At 40.6% G+C, this 22372-nt stretch overlaps 1 protein-coding gene across 2 annotated transcripts in view; it reads right to left on the minus strand.

Annotated features, from left to right (window-relative positions):
- The window catches only part of ube2kb (ubiquitin-conjugating enzyme E2Kb (UBC1 homolog, yeast)), a 97819-nt gene that overhangs the window by 14630 nt on the left and 60817 nt on the right, over window positions 1-22372 (minus strand). Inside the window, exons 3-4 of one of the 2 annotated variants that reach the window (XM_080188606.1) lie at window positions 13367-13425; window positions 9563-9645 (exon numbers count right to left, since the gene is read on the minus strand). In XM_080188606.1, coding sequence (XP_080044732.1) covers window positions 9563-9645; window positions 13367-13425 — 142 coding nt within the window. The remainder of the gene's footprint in view (window positions 1-9562; window positions 9646-13366; window positions 13426-22372) is intronic. The other variant, XM_080188616.1, reaches the window with a different exon arrangement.

Genomic DNA, 22372 nt, shown 5'->3' on the forward strand with positions numbered 1-22372 from the left:
CCAGTGGTGCATCAAAGGAATTGGTGCTGAATCCTTGACGTTTATAGCCTACATTAAATGATCTAGATGTGAATATGTGATATATGAATAGCAAGTTCGCAGGTGACACCAAAATTGGTGGCATGGTAAGCAGTGAGGAGGAAAGCCTTTGATTACAAGATGATATAGATGAGCTGGTCAGATGGACAGAACAGTCGAAAATGGAATTTCACCTCAAAAAGAGAGGTGATGCTTCTAAAACAGTCATTTATGGGATGTGGACATCACTGGCTAGACCAGCATTTATTGCCCATCCCTAGTAGCCCTTCAGAAGATGGTGGTCAGCTGCCTTTTTGAACCACTACAGTTAGAGATGTAGGTACATCTCCCATACTGTTAGGGAGGAAGTTCCAGGATTTTGACCCAGTGACAGTTACTCGTCGCAGGATTCCTAGCCTCTAGCCTGCTCTGGTACCAACAGTATTTATATGGCTAGAACAGTTCAGTTTCTGGTGAATGGTAGCCCCCAAGATGCTGATAGTGGGGATGCAGCAATGGTAATGCTATTGCATGTCATGGGGCGATGGTTAGATCTTCTCTTGTTGGAAATGGCCATTGCTTGGCATTTGTGTGGTGCGAATGTTACTTACCACTTATCAACCCAAGCCTGAATATTGTCCATGTCTTGCTGCATTTGGACATATACTGCTTCAGTATTTGAAGAGTCATAAATGATTCTGACATAATGCAGTTATCAGCGAACATCCTCACTTTTAATCTTATGATGGAAGGACGGTCATTGCTGAGGATAGTTGGGCTTAGGACACTACCAAGAAACTCCTGCAGTGATGTCCTGGAGCTGAGATGATCGATCTCAAATCACCACAACAATTTTTTGTGCAGAGTTATGACTCCAACAGCAAAAGGATATTTTCCTCGATTCCCACTGACTCTAGTTTTGCTAGGGCTCCTTGATGCTAAACTCAGTCAAATGCTGCCTTGATGTGAAGGGCAGTCACTTTCACCTCACCTCTGGTATTCAACTCTTTTGTCCATGTTTGAATCACAGCTGGAATGAGATCGGGAGTTCAGTGATCCTGGTGGAATCTAAACCTAACATCCAGGAGTAGGTTATTGCAGAATAAATGCTGCTTGCCAGCACCTTTGATGACCCTTTCTATTACTATGCTGATAAGAGTAGACTGTTAGGGTGGTAATTGGCTGGGTTGGATTTATACTTTTTCCTGTGTACAGGACATACCTGAACAATTTGGTGGCATAGTGGTTAGCACTGCTGCCTCATACCACCAGGAACACCACGTGGAGTTTGTACATTCTCCCATGTCTGTCTGGGTTTTTTCTAGGTGCTCCAGTTTCTTCCCACAGTCCAAAGACGTGCAGGTTAGGTGCATTGGCCATGCTAAATTCTCCCTCAGTGTACTCAAATAGGTGCTAGAGTGTGGCGACTGGGAATATTCTCAGTAACTTCACTGCAGCATGAATGTAAGGCTACTTGTGACTAATAAACAATCTTTAAAACTTTAACTTTACAGATAGATGCTAGTGTTGCAGCTGTACTGGAACAGCTTGGCTAATGGCATAGCAGGTTCTTCAGTACTATTGTTGGAATATCGTCAGAGCCAACAGCCTTTGCAGTATCCAATACCTTCAGTCGTTACTTGATTTCACATGAAGTGAACAGAACTGGCTTAAGACTGACATCTATGGTGCTTGGGACCTCCAAAGGAGGTTGAGATGGATCATCCACTCTGCACTTCTGGTTGACAATACCATTGCCTCCCCTTTGGGAGGATTAACAAGGCAAGGGAAGACAAAACAATAGGTCGCCAGGTAGTACAAAGGACCAGAGGGATTTTGGGGTGCATGTCCACAGATCCTTGAAGGCAGCAAGGCAGGTAGATAAGGTGACTGAAGTCATGAGTGATATTTGCCTCCATTAGCCTAGTATTGGGATACAAGAGCAGGGAGGTTACGATGGAACGGCATAAAATGCTCATTAGGCCGCAGCTAGGGTACTGTGTGCAGTTCTGGTTGTCACATTACAGAAAGAATGTGATTGCACTAAAAAGGCTGCAGAGGAGATTCACCAGGATATCACCTGCACTGGAGCATTTCAGCTATGAAGAGAGGCTGGATTTGTTTTCTTTGGAGCAGAGAAGGCAAAGTGGGGGACTTCATCAAGGTGTACAATATTATGCAGGATAGAGATAGGAAGAAAGCTTCCTCTTTAGTAGAGGGGTCAATAACCAGGGGGTATATACTTAAGATTTAACAAAAGATCGAGGATTTGAGGAAAACCTGTTTCATGTCGAGGGTGCTGGTAATATGAATCTCACTGCCGAAAGGATAATAGAGGCGTCAACACTTTCCAAGCATATACATGAGCACTTGAAATACCATAGCATGCAAGGCATGCTGGAAAATGAGATTAGAATAGATACTTTTTGATGGCCAGCACAGGTATGATGGGCCAAACTGTCTCTTTGTGCTGTAAAACTGACAATAATAAAGCAGATGAACGCTTGACTGGAGAGATAGTACAGGAGGAAGAGCTTTAGAGTCTTGGGACGATAGGACCATTTATAGGGAAGGTGGGCCTTGTACAAGTTTGAGGATTACCCCTGAACAGGAACAGGGTCAACATCCCCGTGAGGAGATTTGCTAGTGCTGTTGGAGTGGATTTAAACTAAATTGGCAAGGGGATGGCAGCCTGACAAGTAGTTCAGAGAATGCAAAGAACCTGAGGAACAAAACAGATGAGCTGATGGCACAGATAGGATCATGAGTGTATGATATCAGAGCTACGATCAAGGCGGTTGAAAAATGGGCATGTTTTCCGGCTCAACATTCCTGGTTATAGGGTATTCAGACAAGATAGAGAGGGGGATGGAAGAGGAAGAGATGGGCAGGGGAATCACAATATTGATCAAGGAATCAATTATAGTATTGAGGAGTGATGGTATCCTGGAGGGATCATCAAATTAGGTCATTCGGTAGAATAAATAACACGAAGAGGCAAACATGCAGACAATAGGCCCCTAAAAAGGACAGAGTATCAAACATGTCATCAAATTTCAAATGTGTAGCAACAATAGCCAGGGAACATACATGTATCCTAAGAGGTAGAAGGCTAAGGAGGAAATTGAGGAGAAACTTTTTCACCCAGAGGCTGCTGAGAGTCTAGAACTCACTGGCTGAAAGAGTGGTTGAGTCAGGAACTCTTGTAACCTTTAGGCGGCTAATATTCACTCACACTGCAATAACCTCCAGGGCTTTGGGCCAAGAGCTGGAAAACAGGATTAGAATAGTTAGGTCTTTGTTGACAGGCATAGACACGATGGGCCAAATAGCCGCCTTCTGTGCTGTAAGCATCTATGGATCTATAAAAGTCTTTTGCCCTTATGTTGAGCATGTGCTTGGAAATTTTCTTCTGATTACGGTCGACACTCTCCCTCAGCTGATGTATCATTACTGTCCCAAGTTGAACATCTCCCTGAAAAAATACCAAGAGTAGCACAGGCACGCAGCATACTCTGGATGGAGGACTTATGTCCATAACCAAGAGTAGATTAGTACCATAAGTTATGATTGAACATGTTGAGGCTTGAAAGGGATATCTGCCTACTGAGCCTGCTGTAGGCAGTGGGAGAACCAACACAAGAGGGGGAGAAACTTAGTTGGCTACATCCTCATCCTACTTGGCGCAAATGTACTTATCCATAACAATTTTGGTAGAAGTGATGACAAGTCCTGTCTTTGCACCAAGGACGTCCTCCACCATATGGTATGTCACTAACATGCTGCTAAATGGAATATACTTAGAACAGATCTAGCAGTTCAATACTGAGTATTCATAAGAGAGGCAATACAACCATCAGCAGCCACACAATCTTATTCCACCACAATCTGCAACCTCATGGCCTAGCTAGACTAACGGGACTGATGGTGGACAAGTCCCCAGGACCAGATGGAAAGCATACCAGGGTTCTGAAGGAAATGGCAGAGGTGACAGTAGATGCCTTAGTGATTATTTACCAAACTTTGCTGGATTCCGGGGAAGTGCCGGAAGATTGGAAAACGGCTAATGTTACGCCGCTGTTTAAAAAAGGTAGCAGGCAAAAGGCAGGGAATTATAGGCCAGTTAGTTTAACGTCTGTTGTTGGAAAAATGCTTGAATCCATCAAAGAAGAAATAGCGAGGCGCCTAGAAAAGAATGGTTTGATAGAGCAGATGCAGCACGGATTCGTTAAGGGGAATTCATGTTTGACGAATTTATTGGATTTCTATGAGGATGTGACTAGTGCGGTAGACAGAGGGGAACCAGTGGATGTGGTGTTTCTCGATTTTCAAAAGGCGTTTGATAAGGTGCTGCACAAAAGGTTGCTTCAGAAGGTTAGGGGGCATGGAGTTGGGGGTAAGGTGTTAGCGTGGATAGAGGATTGGTTGTCTAATAGGAGGCAGAGAGTTGGTATCAATGGGTGCTATTCTGATTGGTGACTAGTGGAGTGCCACAGGGATTGGTGCTGGGGCCTCAGCTATTTACCATTTATATAGATGATCTGGCGGAGGGGGCTGAATGTAGGGTGACAAAATTTGCTGATGACACAAAGATGAGTGGAAAAGCAAATTGTGCAGAGGGTGTGGAAAGTGCAGAGGGATCTGGATAGGCTAAGTGAGTGGGTGAGGACCTGGCAGATGGAGTACAATGTTAGCAAGCGTGAGGTTATCCACTTTGGCAGAAATAATAGTAGGAGGGATTATTATTTAAAAAGGCAAAAAGCTGCAGCATGCTATGGTGCAGAGGGACCTGGGGGTCCTTGTGCACAAGTCGCAAAAACCCAGTCTGCAGGTGATCAAGGCAGCGAATGGAATGCTGGCCTTTATAGAGAGGGGGATAGAATATAAAAGCAGGGGGGTCTTGCTGCAACTGTACAGGGCACTGGTGAGGCCGCAGCTGAAGTATTGTGTGCAGTTTTGGTCACCACACTTGCGCAAGGATATTTTGGCCTTGGAGGGAGTGCAGAGGAGGTTCACTAGGCTGATACTGGAGATGAGGGGGTTGGACTATGAAGAGAGACTAAATAGACTGGGTCTGTACTCATTGGAGTTCAGAAGGATGAGGGGGAATCTTATAGGGACGTATAAGATAATGAAAAGGATGGATAGGGTAGAGGTAGAGAGATTCTTCCTGCTCAGAAAGGACAGCAGGACTAGAGGGCACAGCCTCAAGATAAAGTGGGGGGGGGGGGGGGTGCAGTTTAGAACGAAGTTGAGGAGAAGGCTACCTCACTAAATATTAAGTCACGGGTAGATAGGTTTTTGACAGACAAGGGAATTAAGGGTTATGGGGAGAAAGCGGGAAAGTGGAACTGATCCACTTCAGATCAGCCATGATCTTATTGAATGGCGGGGCAGGCTCGAAGGGCTAGATGACCTACTCCTGCTCCTATTTCTTATGTTCTAGTATATTCCTCAATTCACCATTACTCCATCAGAACAGAGAAGCAAGTTTGGCTCAAAGAACTGTAGGAGAGTATGCTAGGAGCAGTCCCAAACAGACTTAAAAATGAGACACCAACTTGTGAAGGCACAATATGCTACATGCACACCAAATAGCAAATAATCAAAACATCAGATAAAGCTCTGCAGTCTTACCACATCCAATTGTTAATAGTAGTGAACAAGTAATGGGAGGAGCAGCTCTGTGAACATTCTCAAAGATGGCAAAAACCAGCAGGCAAACAAAAGAAAGTCTGAAGTACTTGCCACCTCACATTCAGCCAGAAATGCCAAGTGGATAATCCATCTCAGTCTGCGAGCTCCACAACATTACCCACAAACACAGGAAAAACTATGTTTCCTGATAACATTCAAGCTGTAGCGCTTGAAACTTGCACTCTAGAACTAGTCACCCCTCTGGCCAAGCTGTGACAAAAATGCTGGAACTGTATAAAATGCTTGTTAGGCCACAACTGGAGTACTACCATTCTGTTATATTTCACCTTTTATCATTTTTATTTTCTTCTTTACTTCCCCCTTTGACTTACTGCATTTGGCCTGATTCTAATTCACTCGAAGAATTCAGATAAAATCCCATCTGGATTCTCAGGAAGAGAGAATTTGAGTAAATTATTTACTAAAGGAGAGCAGAGGAGAAAGAAAAAGTTCATGTTGACTAGTAGGAATTCCTGTAGGAATTAACTGGTATTCCTTTCCATGATTTCTACACAATTGCTACTTTCACCATTTGAATTATTTAGATTTGCACTTCACATGCTACATTTCGAACTGTAGAAAAATGAAAAAATATTAAGAAAATAAAAATAGACTTGATTAATTTACTGCTATAGCCTAAAATTACAATTTGTGTAAAGTACATCTCAAGTGTCATGTGAGTGCACCTTTGAGAAAGTCTTTTTTTCATAAAAACATGCAGCTTCAGCGATGTCATTGAGGAGTGGAGTTAAACTGTGGCAGTCATATGATCGGGGTTTTTTTCCTTTGGGCTTTCAGTCTTGTTTTGGAAAGCAGTTTTAGCAGCAAGCTAAGAAGCAGTCTCTCTCTCCCTGTTTGGTTCTGTCTTAAAGAAACCGTTTTGGGAAACAGATTCGACTACAACCACTTCTAAGGTATCTTCAAGGGATTTTCAGCATTCAAACTAAGAGGTCAGATTCCTGTAACAAATGGGCATTAACCGAAGCTGTATTGTGTTTATTTGGAGGGTTGTGTGTATTGGATGTTGACATTGGTTGGAACGCATTAGAGATATTTCCTTGAGAATTATACATTGTCGTGGTTGTTGTGTTTTTAGTTTGTAATTGTTATAAGTTCTTGCTAATTATCATACTATACATATCAACAATATTCTTAATTAAACTTTGTTTTTGATGAAAGCGCCTCTTAGGTCAGTTGAATCACACCTGACAACATGAAACCTCTCATGCTCATTCTAGCCAAATTTAATGTAAAACATTACAGTTCAGGTGAGCTTCATAGAACACCTTGAAGTATTTGACCTGACTTGTAACAATAGCTTCAGCTATTTCTCCAATTTAAAACACTTAAAAGTTTTTGCACAATATAACCATATGCTTAAATGAATCATAAAAGCTTCGAAGCTTTAGGTTATACTAAAGCATTAAGAGTCGTCAGCATAATTGAGAGAGAGTATGGAATTCAGCTATCGTGTTCAGCCAGAAGTATGCTTCACGTTAATGCAAAATGGTTCACACCCACCTTGAGTTGTCATACAAACGGAGAGTTATGATGCAGCCCAACTTAAGGTGTGGAAAGAGGTACTGTGAAAGGGTAGTCTCACATTTAATATTGAATGGAATGCAACTTGTGTAATGCCAACTTTTTTGTTAAAAAACTACTCAGGTGCTTTATGAACCTCCTGGATAATTGAAAAGTTTAGACAGTGCAGGTACATGTTTCTAGGAACCAGTACAAATTTGTGATTACCAGGCAGAGCAACCTGACATACACATGCAATTGCATAAGAGCAGGGCTCTCTGCTGGGCAGAGTTCCACCCAGGGCATGTGAATTGGATACCGCATACAGCACCTATTGGTTTTAGATTGGTAGCTAGGAAACAAATGCAGCATACAGCAAATTCTAACCAGTCAGAATAACTAATCCAACTACTTCTAGCAACTTTTCATCAGCACAAACATCACAATAGAACAGAAAATCCAGGGACAGCAAAGCTGATTCACAGAATATTCTACACAAAATGTTGGGTACTTTGTTCTATGGAAGTACAGCAATGACCATGGTGCAGCACCACAACAGGAAGTTATTACAACAACATCAAATCAACTACAGTCCTTCATACTGGGACTTTTTTGAAAGAGACCAAAAACAGCAACAAAAAGCCATCTGGTTATCAACCATGAAAAAGATGCAACAGAGATATACTAGAATGGTACCATGAATAAGGACGTGAACCTAGAGAAGTCCCTTGGAGCAGAGGGAGTCAAAGAGAGATTTGACAGACTTGTTCAATATTATGAAATGTTTTGCTAGTAGAAAGGGAGAAAATGCTTCCATTGGCAGGAAGAGGATACAGATCAAACATAAATGGAAAAAAATCCAGGAGACAAAGAATTTTTAAAAAAATAAAACAGCCAGTCATGATCTGGAATGTGCCACTTGAAAAGGTAATAAAAGAAGATTTAACGATAACTTTAAAGGGTTATAGTGGATAGAGTGGAGGCAGGGCTAATTATAGTGGATAGAGTGGAGGCAGGACCCAGCAGAATTATACAGCACAGTAGAAGCCAGGAAGGGAAATCCTCAAAGGCTACAGTGAAAGTCAGAGCACTTTATTTTTTATGTATGAATGCATTGCAATGCTCAGCATCAGATTATTGTAAAGTAAAGTTTATAAGTCACAAGTCGGCTTACATTAACACTGCAACGAAGTTACTGTGAAAATCCTTTGATCGCCATACTCCGGCGCCTGTTCGGGAACACAGAGAGAATTTAGCAATGGCAATCTACCTAACCAGCATGTCTTTCGGATTGTGGGAGGAAGTCTGAGAACCCGGAGGAAACCCATGCAGACATGAGGAGAATGTGCAAATTCCACATAGACAGTGACCTAAGCCAGGAATCAAACCCAGGTCTCTGGCACTGTGAGGCAGCAGTGTTAACCACTGTGTGCCATCCCTAATGATGTAACTGGATCCTACATGCTGTCCATTTGTAGTCAAATCATGCAAAGACTGATTCAATTTAGAAAAAATGTAATTCATTAAAGACTTGAAAACTAAGAAGTCCTTGCTGAACGTTAGTATTGTGTTGCTGAAAAGTGCAACTTTAAATCAAACGGCATTAAATGAATCAGATTTTCCTATTACAATATAAAAGCTATATATGTAAAAAAAAATCTTGTAATGGAAAAGCTTTACATTCCCAAATTCTTACATTGTAAATAATCTAAAAATATAAAAAGAAAAATGCTAACTTTTTCTACTGATCTTCAAACTTGCTGACCCACAGGTTTGCAGCCTTTCCCATGTCCTGAACCTCACGGCCACCATATCTCCCACTCGCCATACATTCTGCTCCCCCCCCCCCCCAACCCTCTTTTCATCCATCATCCAGGTCAGTGCTGAACCTCTCTCATTCCAGCCCTCCTTGCCAAATGTCCCACCCACTACTCCACCTCACCCACTCATCACTTCCTTCTTCTGAACTCTCACTGAAAGTGAGGGGTTGGAGGTGAGTGAGAGGCAGCAAGAGCAGCTTTGGAGTGACAATAGCTTTAAGTTGCAGGGTGCCAGAGGTAAGCCACAAACTGAAAAGGGTGGCCAGCAATGGAAGAGACTGCACCAAAATTACACTAATTGGATCGCATGCTCCCACATCAGACCAAACCAAAACAAAATCCCCAGTGCTAGGCACTGTTCCATTAAATGCATAATGTTGAGGTGGAATGACTTAAAATGGTGCAACTCAAAACAGGGGATCAAAAATTCACAAACACCACACAGACTAATAAATTAGAAAGGTTTGAAGGTTGCATGTGACACAAAAACAAATAGAGGAACTTACCACTGATCTTTCAAAATGTCCAAACAAATGGCTCCTGTTACTGAACTAATATTTGGATGCCAAATTTTTGTAATAAACCGAACCTGAAAGATAGAATCATTTTCCGTTAAAGGTTTAATAGAAAAACAAAACAATCCCCAGATCACCACAAATAATACAAAATAATTTCCTAAATAAAACTGAAGAATTATGAACCTAGCAGGACTAATTAATATCCCATTTCTGTTGTGAAGAAAGGAGGTGATTACCTACAGAATTTGCAATTATCAAAATCATAACAGGACATCAAGTACAGCAAAATCTTTGTTATCCGGCATGCTCAAGGAATGGGTTGTGCCAGTTACTTAAAAATACCGGTTAATGGGGAGTCACATTACTTGAGGCACAAGACAACGTGTGGGTACATCTTTGTTCAGGCACAACAGCCAAAATTGACCAACTGACATAACACTGCAGATTTACAATCCATTATAAGTTTTTTTTTAAAGAACACATTATCTAAACACAAAGTGATTGGCTTTAATAATAATCGAGCCGTCAAATTCCGGTTGTTGAGTGCCAGTTAACAGTTTACTGTAATTCTTATTAAACATTCTATATGCCAAGTATTCTAATTATGAAGTTTGTAAAGTCCTTGAATGATAATTATTTATTCCGAGTGGATGAAAACTCTCGTCAACCAGGGGTTATTGCATATTGTTAAATTTGGTAGAATATTTTTAAACTTGCCTATGATATTCAAGTTAAAATGGCAAGAGAATCTGTGACTGTTTTTAGACTTTCAGAATACCAAAAAGATGTAGACTACAATTGGCACTTTGGAGATAATGAACTCAAGGCTGAGGCAGGTTGCAGGTCGGAAGGCACATTAACATTGAGGCACCCTCAGTGGTCTGCACAGAATACCGAAAATGAAGACACCTGAAGCTAGGAGGGCAATTTTGATGAAAGAAAAACATAGGAGCAGACAACAGGGCCAAAAAATGTGCCCTTTCATCCACACTGCCCCATCAGTGGGGCATGCTGCCTTGAGCTCCAACGCCCTTGAGGCCTACACATGGAGACAGCCTTCAAAATCGCTGGCAGTTCCTACACACAGAAAGCAGGTACTCCAACAGCAGGAAACATTCAAATGATGCTGCAAGTTTGACCACCCTGCCACTTTATATCATAAAGGCAAAATACTGCAGATGCTGGAAATTTGAAATAAAAACAAAAATCCTAATGAGCTGCATGCCTCCTTGGAGCAGGTCAGAAGCCAATCTTACTATCAGCCTGATCCTCAGCTCCACACTGGTGACAATACTTGGATTTGCTGTCCCAACACGGCTTCCCCCATTTTCCAGGCCTTATACCCCCTTACCTGAGGAATATTGAAACAGAGATTTCTATCATGATTGTTAAATTTCACACTGTGCTTGTATAACAAGCATATTTTTGTTTAAATCACAGAAAAAGCTTACCTTATCACTGATGCAGAATTTACTTTTGCTTGTTACAAATTAATGCAGGAGTATAAATATCTTGACTGGTCAACTCAACAGTTTATATAATCCTATTCAAATGCACTCAGTCCTCAAATTTGCTTATGTCAAACTAGACATTTTAAGGCTGCTAAATCTCTTATTAAAATGAAAAGATTTCACCAACTCAATAACATGATAACAACTGTCCGTATATGGAACCACTAAGAAATGCCCTAATCAGCTCAAAATACAGACTGCACTGCCATGACAAAATCCTGATATGCACCTCACTAATGGGAAGATATACTGTTCTCATATTACACAAACCCAAACAAAACAATTGACAGGATAATTGACAATCCTCAAAATACGCAGCAATATTTTCTAATCAAAAATGACTAGCCTTAAAGATCACATTTTCTACCAGAACAAAGGGCAAAAGAAAGTAAGAAGTTAGAGAAAACAAGGAATCTTAAACCTATCCCATTTATACCTAGCTTGATTTATACTCCCACATTAGGGCAAAAGGTCAGTCAGCCAGAAAATTACAGCTGAAATTCAAAACTGACTCTACTGCACCCAGATATCATGGATTATTCCTGTGTAGTAACCAAATACTGTACACAAAGCCTTGGAAAATCTAAGATACACAGAACACATGGCACAACACTTGCATAAAATATTTAAGATATCTATTTTCAACACACAAATGCATCTCCATGCAACAAAAACAGGCTGAACTTCCAACCTTAAGATCATGACATTTCTTTAGTATACTTGTACAGCTTTACATTACAAAACTCTAATTGGAATGTCAAATTCCTCCCCATATGGTTTACATATTGACACTGTAGCAGTTGAGTTAATGGCCAGTGACAAGTATGTTTAAAGAACTTGATGAAACAAAATTGTGTGACTCCACTAATGAAAATGGTGAAATGCACTAAGGTGTGGAAAAATAGAATGACTAGCATTTACACAGAGCCATGCCTTTCCTGAGCTCATGATATCCAAAAGCACTTTGCAACCAACGAAGTAGAAGCAATAACAATTTGTGCACTGCAATTACTCACAAATACCAATGAAATTCTTTTAAAAAATCAAATCTGTTTTCCATTATACGGGGAGGAAAGTACAGCGGTGATGTTAGGGGTAAGTTTTTCACTCAGAGTGGTGAGTGAATGGAATCGGCTGCCGTCAGTGGTGGTGGAGGCGAACTCGCTGGGGTCTTTTAAAAGACTTCTGGATGAGTATATGGGGTTTTATGGGATTGGGGGTTATAGATAGGTCTATAGATTGGTAGGTGTTGATGTGATCGGTGCAACTCGTGGGCCGAAGGGCCTGTTTGTGCTGTAGTGTTCTATGTTCTATTGTACTTTCATAGAATTTGAGCATCGCTAACAAAGCCAGCAATCCTTGCCCATTTCTAACTGCCCTTGGCCATTTCGGAGAGCAGTCAAGAGTTAACCACACTGCTGAGAGTCTGGAGTCAGAAAGACCAGCTAAAAATGACAGATTTTCTTCCCTAAAGGGCATTAGTGAACCAGATGGGTTTTTACAGCAACTGAAGATAGTCATCATGGTCACCATTACTGAGACTAGCTTGATATTGCCAGATTTGTCAATTCAATTTAAATTCCACCAGCTGCTATGGTGGGATTTGAACCCACCACATCCGTGAGCATTAAACAGGACCTTCGGATTATTAGTCTAATGACATTACCACCATATCACTATCTACCCCTTTGAACAATGTTGGTACAATTGAGGGATTAATTTTGGCCAAAGACACTGAAGAACCTCATAGCTCTTCTTCAAGTAGTGGCATGGACCTTTTATATCCCACCGAGAGCCCTGACAGAGTTAGTGTCTGGTTTACCATTACATCTGAAAGACTGCACTCCCAAAAAATGCAACATCCCCAGTGTGCTCACATTTCAGCAGAGGACTTCAATCCACAATCTTTTAAGAGATAGGAATTCTACCACTGAACCAAGGCTGACACCAAAGAGAAAAAATATGCAGCAAATGAGATTCATAAGCTCATTAATAGCTATTTTTAATAAAGAGAGAAAAGGAAAAAAAACATTTTTGAAGACTTCTCTCAAAATTTAAAGTAAGTTCGAAATCTATTTGAAGATGCAACAATAGTTCAAACATTGACAGTGTTCAACTGATAGTTACAATAGTTCAAAGGACAATATTTAAATTTATGGTTAACTGCCAACAAGCATCAAGCTGCAAATAACTCATTCCTAGTTTTAATACTGCTAGTAAATTTAGCAGTCATTCCCTGTTATTTTATCCAGAAACACATGTATACAGACATGTCTCTCACCTTTGGAGGATTAAATGGATATGTTTCTGGAATTTTAATTTCTAGTTGATACCGCCCTCCTGCATAAATACAAAGCAGATACATTAGAAAGTCATTTAACAATACCATTTTCATTTTGTGTTTGAAACATGCACTACAATTAAATATTGGAAATCGTATGATTTTTTACACTGCAATGTCAAATTTAAACTTATTTTTCCAAACGTGAAATACTACTGGCCCACTATCATCATAGAATTCTATGAACTTCATACAATTTACTCAAATTAGTAAAAGTTAATAGAAATCTAAAAAGCAAAGGACAACAAATGGGCCACTGAACCTGCAACATAACTTCCACCAAATAACTAACTGTCATCTCTGGAAAATAGCTATGTAATAAGAGCAGATTCAGCTTTGAACTGAAGACAATTTTAAGACTAACTTCATTCTTGCCTCACAGCCCAAATGGCTGAACAATAAGCATGATTTGAATTTCTTTATTATGTTATTACATTTAACACTGCAGTTTCACACATTACCTATCCCTGTAACTGTACCTGGTATATTGGTTGAAATACGCCATCCATCCCATCCATGTTTGAGGCCTACTTTTCAATTTTCAAGGACTCCTTTTTGGTTTTTGGGGGATTTTTTTTTTCCATTTTCACAAGAAGAGTTAGGATATGATTCTTCAGCATTTTGCTCCAAATTTGGATTATAAATACAATCCCCAATTCACAGTAATAAATTAAGATCAGATTTATCTCATTTAATTATTTGACACATGGAACAGAAATTGTAGGGCGAGAGAGAAACAGCATTGGTGTATATCTACAGAAAAGGTTTAACAGGGAATGAGATTTAATGTTATAATCTAATCAGGGATTTCTACCGTAAGCTAACTGAGCTCCAGAGAACTCAGGTAAGTGTTTCCTCACTGTCCGGATGAATGAAATTGTTGCAACTCAATTCTAGTTTCTGTACCCTGTTAGAAATATTAGTTCAAAATACCAATTTACGGAACATAATTTAATATCACAGAACACAATAATGTTCTAGCACCTCCCTCCATCCACAGGGATGGGAGGGAGACAATCTAAGCTGCTGCTCATAGTTCTGTACACTCCCAAAGCACAAAGACAGAGTTAAAGCCAGGTCCAGTCTGTATAGGCAGATCCCCTAGGGCCCAAAGCCTGGACTTGGCGAGCTTGTATGGCAGCATAACAAGCACCGGACAGAATGCATGGAACCTGCAGTGGCTCCTTTATGACAGGCAGAGGCCCAAGCAGTTGGCACCGGCTGAGGCCAAAGCAAAGACCCACCCTTTCAAAGCCAATCTTCACGTCCCCATCTGCAAGTCCACCAGCAAGTGTGCAATGCATAAGGGTCATTATGCCATAGGTCTCGAGCCCAGAGCATCCAGCTACCTAACTGCCTTTGAGATCCTGAAAACAGCTGGATCCTGGAGCTGATATGGTTCCTCCTATTGCTCTAAAATGAATTCCCTTCACAATGAGTGGTCCAATCAGTGCAGCCTAAAAAAATCCAGTACCCTGCTAAGGTAAAAAGTACAACACCAGAACAAAAAGAACAGGGGGACCTTATGACCAGAGGGGTTGGGGCAACATGGGAGAAACAGAACATGATTGGAGTAGCTCAGATTCTGTCTCCTAAGCTCACTGCTCCTCCAATAAAATTCAAGGGTGATGACCTTTCTTGATTTTTTTCGCATCAAGTTTGAGGGTTATTTGGGCAAATTTGCCCATCACTCCCATGTATTTGGAATTTGACATGGTACAGGTAAGCATGAAATGAACATTGCACAACAATATCACATCGCAACGTGATTTCGAGTGATTAAGATTGTGTTCCACACTCACCTACTGCACAGTCTGCAATAATTTTTAAATTCAGTAACTTCATTTTTTTTTACTTAACATGAAAATAATCATTTCAGCAATTATTCAGCAGCAGGGTCTATTTTTGTACTTATTTTAGGAATATTAATATAAAGGCTATCGCAGGAGTGCAAAAATTCATGCTAGTATAATTTGTTTTAGTGTCATTTCCAGAATTAAGTTCTCAGGGTGTAATTCGGTCAATAAAGCATTTCAAGTCAATGTTACTGCTTTTACTTATACATATACATATTGCTACTACACATACTGACACTACACATTTTATGAAAACTGCTATCACTAGTTGTGGCAGCATGCAGTCTATAATGTAATTAAACTTGTCAATTTAGTCTTGGGAACTAAGTCACCTTTATTTCCTGTAGCATTACTTTTAAATCAGAGTACAACAACAACTTGCATTTATATAGCTGGCATAATGTAGTAACATACCCCAAGGTGTTTCCCAAGAAAATTAACAAATAAAATGTGAAAAGTAAAATAAGGATACTTTAATATATCCATTTGAGGAATGTTAGTATCACAATGATTTTAATTCATTCCCAATTACCTCCAAAGTGAGCCACCTTCTTGGTCACCAAATGCTTTTGGTGTAAGTAATCCCATAGCACTGTTTGGGAGGATTTTCGTGACTTTGACACAACAATGATGAAAGAACCTCAACATATTCACAAGTCAGAATGCTGCGTGATTTGGAGGGTCTCTTGAAGGAAGTGGTGTTCCCGTGATCCTGTTCCCCTCAGGTTTGAGAGGTGCTGTTAGAATCCCTGACTGCAGTGTACATTATAAATTGTACACACTGCTGACATAGTGCACAAATTGCGAAGGGAGTCCACTCAAGTTGGCCTTTTTCTTGGATCATGCAAAGTTTCTGCAGCATTGCTGAAGCAGCACTCCTCCAAACAAGTTGTGAGCATTCCATCACATCTTTCACATATACTTTTTAGATGGTGAAAGGGTTTGAGAAGTCAGGTGGTGAGTCACTCACCACAAAATACCAAACCCTCTGACCCCTCTTGTAGCCAAAGTATTTACGTCTCATTCACTTAAGTTTATCAACTGTTATCCCTAGAACGTTGATGAGGGATTCAGTGATGGTAATTCTATTGAACTCCAAGGGAAGATGGTTACCTCTTGTTGGGATAGGATCATTGCCTACTCTTACTTACCTGTGTAGACAATTGTCACCTGTCAATTTCACCTCAGGTCTGAATGTTGTCCAGGTCTTGCTACATGCAGGTATTGACTGTTCCAGTATGAGGAATTGTCAGCAAAACTGAACATTGACCTTTTGACGGAGGGAAGGTCATTGATGAGAAACTGAAGGTGGTTGGGGCTACCACACATCTACGAGACTCTCTCAGATCAATTTCCTGGGGCTGACACGACCATTTTCCTTTTCAACTTCGGCCAGTGAAGAATTTTTCCAGTACAGTTGACAGAGCCTTCTACCATTTTATTGATGATTAATAGTAGATGGATGTGATAGTGATTTGCTGAATTGTAGTTATCCTGCTTTTTGTGGATATGACATACCCATGTAACTTTCCACCTAGGTGAATAGATGCCAATGTTGTAGCCGTACTAGAACAGCTTGGCTAGGATGGCAACTACCACCAGCTTTCAGCACTACAGTCCAAATATTGCTGGAGCACATTACTTTTCCCCATTCAATGCACTTAGCCATTTCTTGATACCAGCTGAAGTGAATCAAGTTCACTTACTGTTGGATTGTCTGATGGTAGAGACCTCAAGAGAAGACAGACAGATTCATCCATTTGGCACATGTGGAGAAAGACATCTGAAATTGGTTCACCCTCATGCTTTGTACATGCTGCCTCACCCCCTTCTCAGTATCTCTGATGTATGAGTGTTTATTCAAATAGCAAGGACTTGACCATGAACTCTCACACTCATTCTTTGAAAAAAAACAAAGAAAAATCATGGCACCACCATAATTTTTTTGATTTTTAAAGAATTTGAGGACGTAGACAAATAATTACAGGTGGTGATCCACAAAACCTTAGCATTTCAAGGAACCTTTAATGTCTCTCTCATGTTACTTTTTGCTGGCACCAACATTTGCTTTATCTGTGCCCCAAACTTTCTGGAGTTTTTAAGGATCACACACGCTGTGAAGAGAACTGGTGAATGTACTGTACAATTTTAAAAGGCATTTGATCCAATGTTGGTGACACAAAGATAGGTTGGAAGTAAATTGTGAAGTGGACCCAAGGAGGCTACAAAGGCATACGGAGAGGTTAAGTGACTGGGCAAAGATCTGGTAAAGGAATATAATATGGGCAAATGTGAAATTCTCCATTTTGGCAGGAAGCATAAAAATGATGATTTGATTAATTAATGTCACGTGTTAATAGTGAAAAGCATTATTTCTTGTGCGCTATGCGGACAAAGCATACCATTCCCAGAGAAGGAAACGAGACAGTACAGAATGTAGTGTTACAGTCATAGCTAGGGTGTGGAGAAAGATCAACTTAATGCAAAGTGTCCATTCAAAAGTCAAAGAAACTGTTCTTGAGTCAGTTGGTACGTGACCTCAGACTTTTGTGTCTTTTTCCTGACGGAAAGTGAAAAAGAGAATGGCCAGGGCACACGGGGTCCTTAATTATACTGGCTGCTCTGCCAAGGCAGCAGGAATTGTAGACAGAGTTGATGGATGGGAGGTTGGTTTGCGTGATGGATTAGACTACATTCATGACTTTTTGTAGTTCCTTGCTGTCTTGAGCACAGCAGGAATCATACCAAGCTTTTCTATCAGTCTCCCATGTGGGACCTTATCAAAAGTTTTGCTAAAATCCATTTAAATCCATCAACTGAATGTCCCTCGTCCACACGGTCACGTTTTTGAAAAATTCTAACAAATTTGTTAGACGTGACCTCTTTCTGACAAAGCCGTGCTGACCATCCCTAATTAAGTCATGCTTTCCCTAATGGAATATAATCCTCCCCTTCAGAATTTTCTCCAATAGTTTCCCTATACCTGACATGAAACTCACGCGTATGTAATTTCCTGGTTCATCTCCATGGCACAAATGTTGGTGCATTTTACTTAGATTGATGTATAATAAAGCTAACATCTTCCTTTCTCCAGGAAACTGGTCTTTTTTAGTTCTTTTATGAAGATAGCACATATATAGTTAAGTGCTCAATTAACTGGAAAATATAACAGTTTTTTAAAAAAAACTGTTCAGTCAAATGAGTGATTTGATCTGTCCCCGTCTGATTGTTACAATCCTTAGGAATTTATTTCACATTTGGCACAAATTAAACATAAGAACACTAGTAGTAGTTTTGGCACATTGAAGTAAATTAACAAGCACAACAGCTCTAATAATGTGTAACAGCAGCACACCAAGACACAGATTTGTATTTATTAATTTCCAAATGGACAATTTCCTAATCTTAGCTGTGTGCTTTTGAAACGTAAACCAGGCAAATCACCAATTAGAAGTCGTCTCAAAGAAAGCTCTTCCAGGTTACAGTCAGAAATGCACTGTGGGTGGATAAAGAGTTGCAAGAATGGAAGCTGGTCTCCACCGCATTCAGTTATAAATGCCACATTTCAAAGGGAGTCAATAAGGAGGAAAAACAAAATGTTTAGGAGATTCAAAAATATTGAATCTCATTTGCGTGCTCTCCTAATACTTGGTTGCCTCGTGCTACCTTGTTCACATGTTATTTAGTGCTGGAGCATCATTTGCTTACAATCTTGACTTACGCAAAAGGTACAGAGTAATGCATCCAAGCTTGCGATGATATAAAGCTAGGTGGAAATGCAAACTTTGAGGACGACGCAAAGATTGCGGAGATAAAGTCAAGTTAAGTGAGTGGGCAATAATGTAGCCGATGAAGTATGAGAGCAAATAGTTGTTCACTTTGGTCATAAGTTTGGAAAAGCAGCATTTTTAAAAAAGGTATAATTAAAAAAAGTAACTTGCATGATGCCTTTTATTGCAATGGAAATGAATACAAGAATAAACAAGATTTGCTGCAATACTTCAGGGCTTTGGTGAGATTACACCTGGAATACTGTATGCAGTTTTGGCATCCATATTTAAGGATGGATACACTTGTGTTGGAAGTGATACAGTGAAGGTTGTTCATAAGATTAGTTCCTGGATTGAGGCAGAGTAAATTGGGTCCATATTCTCTGGAGTTAAGAAGAATGAAAGGTGATCTCATTGAAACATAAAAAGACCCTAAAAGTGCTTGACTGCGTAGACAGAGGTTGTTTCTTCTGGCTGGGAATATCTAGAATATGAAGGCACAGTCTCAGGGTAAGGGAGAACGATCATTTAAAACTGAGGTGAGAAGAAATTTCTTCGCAATGTTACAAACTTGGGAATTCTCTATTCAAAGATTTGTGAACACTCCATCATTGAATTTTTTTAAGGCTGAAGCAAACAGATTTTTGGTGTCTCAGGGAATCAAAGATATGGGGAGCTGGGGTGCAAAAGTGGACCTGAAGCCCAAGGTCAACCAGGATCATTCCAAGTGGCAAAAACAGGGTCAATGGGGGACATGGTCTTATCCTGCTCCTTTTTTTTTTAAAATATTATGAAATCATATAGTCCTGAATATTTTCTGTTCCATTGTTTTCTCCATTACCAAATTTTAAAAATTAACCTAAATCCACCAAGTTCCTCCGTGAATTATTTTTAAATACCAGTACCAGCACCAATATTTTGCCCTCTTTCTTCACTGTGAAACGGGACAGGAATTGGGAAGTTAACAGGGTTAACAATGAACTTGAGATGAAAACAAAAATAAGTAGCATGCTAGCAGGGATCCAGAGGAACACGGATGTGATTTGCCCAGCAACAAGATTAGCAGAAATCTTGAGAATTGAGGTGCAAGTTGCCATGTGAGAAACATTGTTTACTAGAGATCAGTGGGGCTACACAAAATTGATACCTTCTAAAAGCAAGGAAATCAGATAGCCAAATCCATGGGGTGGAATTCAAAACATCTGACCTGTATAATGGCCAGCACTCTCACTGGGGAGAATGGCTGTTAGATAGAAACTAGCCAAAGAAAATCTTCAGAGAGGCTATGTCCAGCAAGATCATAGTGACTGAGGCCTGTTCCATCTAACATAAAAAGCGTTGGCAGATTATAGATATTCTCCTCGAAAAGATGTATTTTGTGCCTTTACTGTACCAGCAAAAGATGCATTGTGCGGTAACAATGAGCTACAATTAGAGTTACTAAAGCGTATATTTGGGAAAAGGCACATCTTGAGTGAGTTTAGAGAACATAAGTAGGAGCAGGAGTAGGCCATCTAGCCCTTCGAGCCTGCCCCGCCATTCAATAAGATCATGGCTGATCTGAAGTGGCTCAGTTCCACTTTCCCGCTTTCTCCCCATAACCCTTAATTCCCTTGTCTACCAAAAACCTAGCTACCCGTGTCTTAAATAAATTTAGCGAGGCAGCCTCCACCACTTCAACAGGCAGAGAATTCCAGAGATTCACCACCCTTTGAGTGAAGAAGTTCCTCCTCAACTCCGTTCTAAACTGCCCCCCCCCCCCTTATCTTGAGGCTGTGCCCTCTAGTCCTGCTGTCCTTTCTGAACGGGAAGAATCTCTCTACCTCTACCCTATCCATCCTTTTCATTATCTTATACGTCTCTATAAGATCCCCCCTCAGCCTTCTAAACTCCAACTAGTACAGGCCCAGTCTATTTAGTCTCTCTTCATAGTCCAACCCCATCATCTCCGGTATCAGCCTAGTGAACCTCCTCTGCACTCCCTCCAAGGCCAAAATATCCTTGCGCAAGTGCGGCGACCAAAACTGCACACAGTAATCCAGCTGCGGCCTCACCAATGCCCTGTACAGTTGCAGCAAGACCTCCCTGCTTTTATATTCTATCCCCCTCGCTATAAAGGTCAGCATCCCATTCGCCTTCTTGATCACCTGCTGCACCTGCAGACTGGGTTTTTACGACTCATGCACAAGGACCGCCAGGTCCCTCTGCACTGTAGCATGCTGCAGCTTTTCGCCCTTTAAATAATAATCCCTCCTATTATTTCTGCCAAAGTGGATAACCTCAGACTTGCTAACATTGTACTCCATCTGCCAGGTCCTCACCCACTCGCTCAGCCTATCCAGATCCCTCTGCAGACTTTCCACACCCTCTGCACAATTTGCTTTTCCACTCATCTTTGTGTCATCAGCAAATTTTGTCGCCCTACACTCAGCCCCCTCCTCCAGATCATCTATATAAATGGTAAATAGCTGAGGCCCCAGCACTGATCCCTGCGGCACTCCACTAGTTACCAACCACCAATCAGAATAGCACCCATTCATACCAACTCTCTGCCTCCTATTAGGCAACCAATCCTCTATCCACGCTAACACCTTACCCCCAATTCCATGCCCCCTAACCTTCTGAAGCAACCTTTTGTGCAGGACCTTATCAAATGCCTTTTGAAAATCGAGAAACACTACATCCACCGGTTTCCCTCTGTCTACCACATGGAACATGGATATATCATAGGAAAAAGAGGAAATTACAAATAAAATGGTGTTTGGTCATTAATATACTTAGGTGTCATACTGTATATTATTTTTACTTGTTTTTTATTTAATTTTAATAAATTTTTTTATTAACTGTTTATACAATGACTGGACTGATTTCTCACTGTTGTACAGTGTTCCTTACATTATTCCAAACATTAGCACTGCTGCCTCAGGGACCCGGGTTCTATTCCCGGTTTGGGTCATTGTATATGTTCTCCTGTGTTTGCGTGGGTTTCCTCCAGGTGCTCCAGTTTCCTCCCACAGTTCAAAAGACATGCTAGTTAGGTGCATTGGCCATGCTAAATTCTCCCTCAGTGTATCCAAACAGGTGCCGGAGTGTGGCAACTAGGGAATTTTCACAGTAACTTCACTGCGGTGTTAATGTAAGCCTACTGTAACACTAATTAAAAAAACTAATATATACAACCAAGAACCAGTGTTTCAAGTTATCCTTTGGAGTTTTGAGAAACTCGGGTAACATCAGTGAAGCTCTTAACAAATGGGTGTTAACATTACACAAGTCTGCAATTTTCTTATTACCCATTATTGTTTGGCTACATCCATTTT

The sequence above is a fragment of the Carcharhinus amblyrhynchos genome, chromosome 1, assembly GCF_965287045.1.
Source record: "Carcharhinus amblyrhynchos chromosome 1, sCarAmb.v2.hapA, whole genome shotgun sequence".
NCBI lineage: Eukaryota > Metazoa > Chordata > Chondrichthyes > Carcharhiniformes > Carcharhinidae > Carcharhinus > Carcharhinus amblyrhynchos.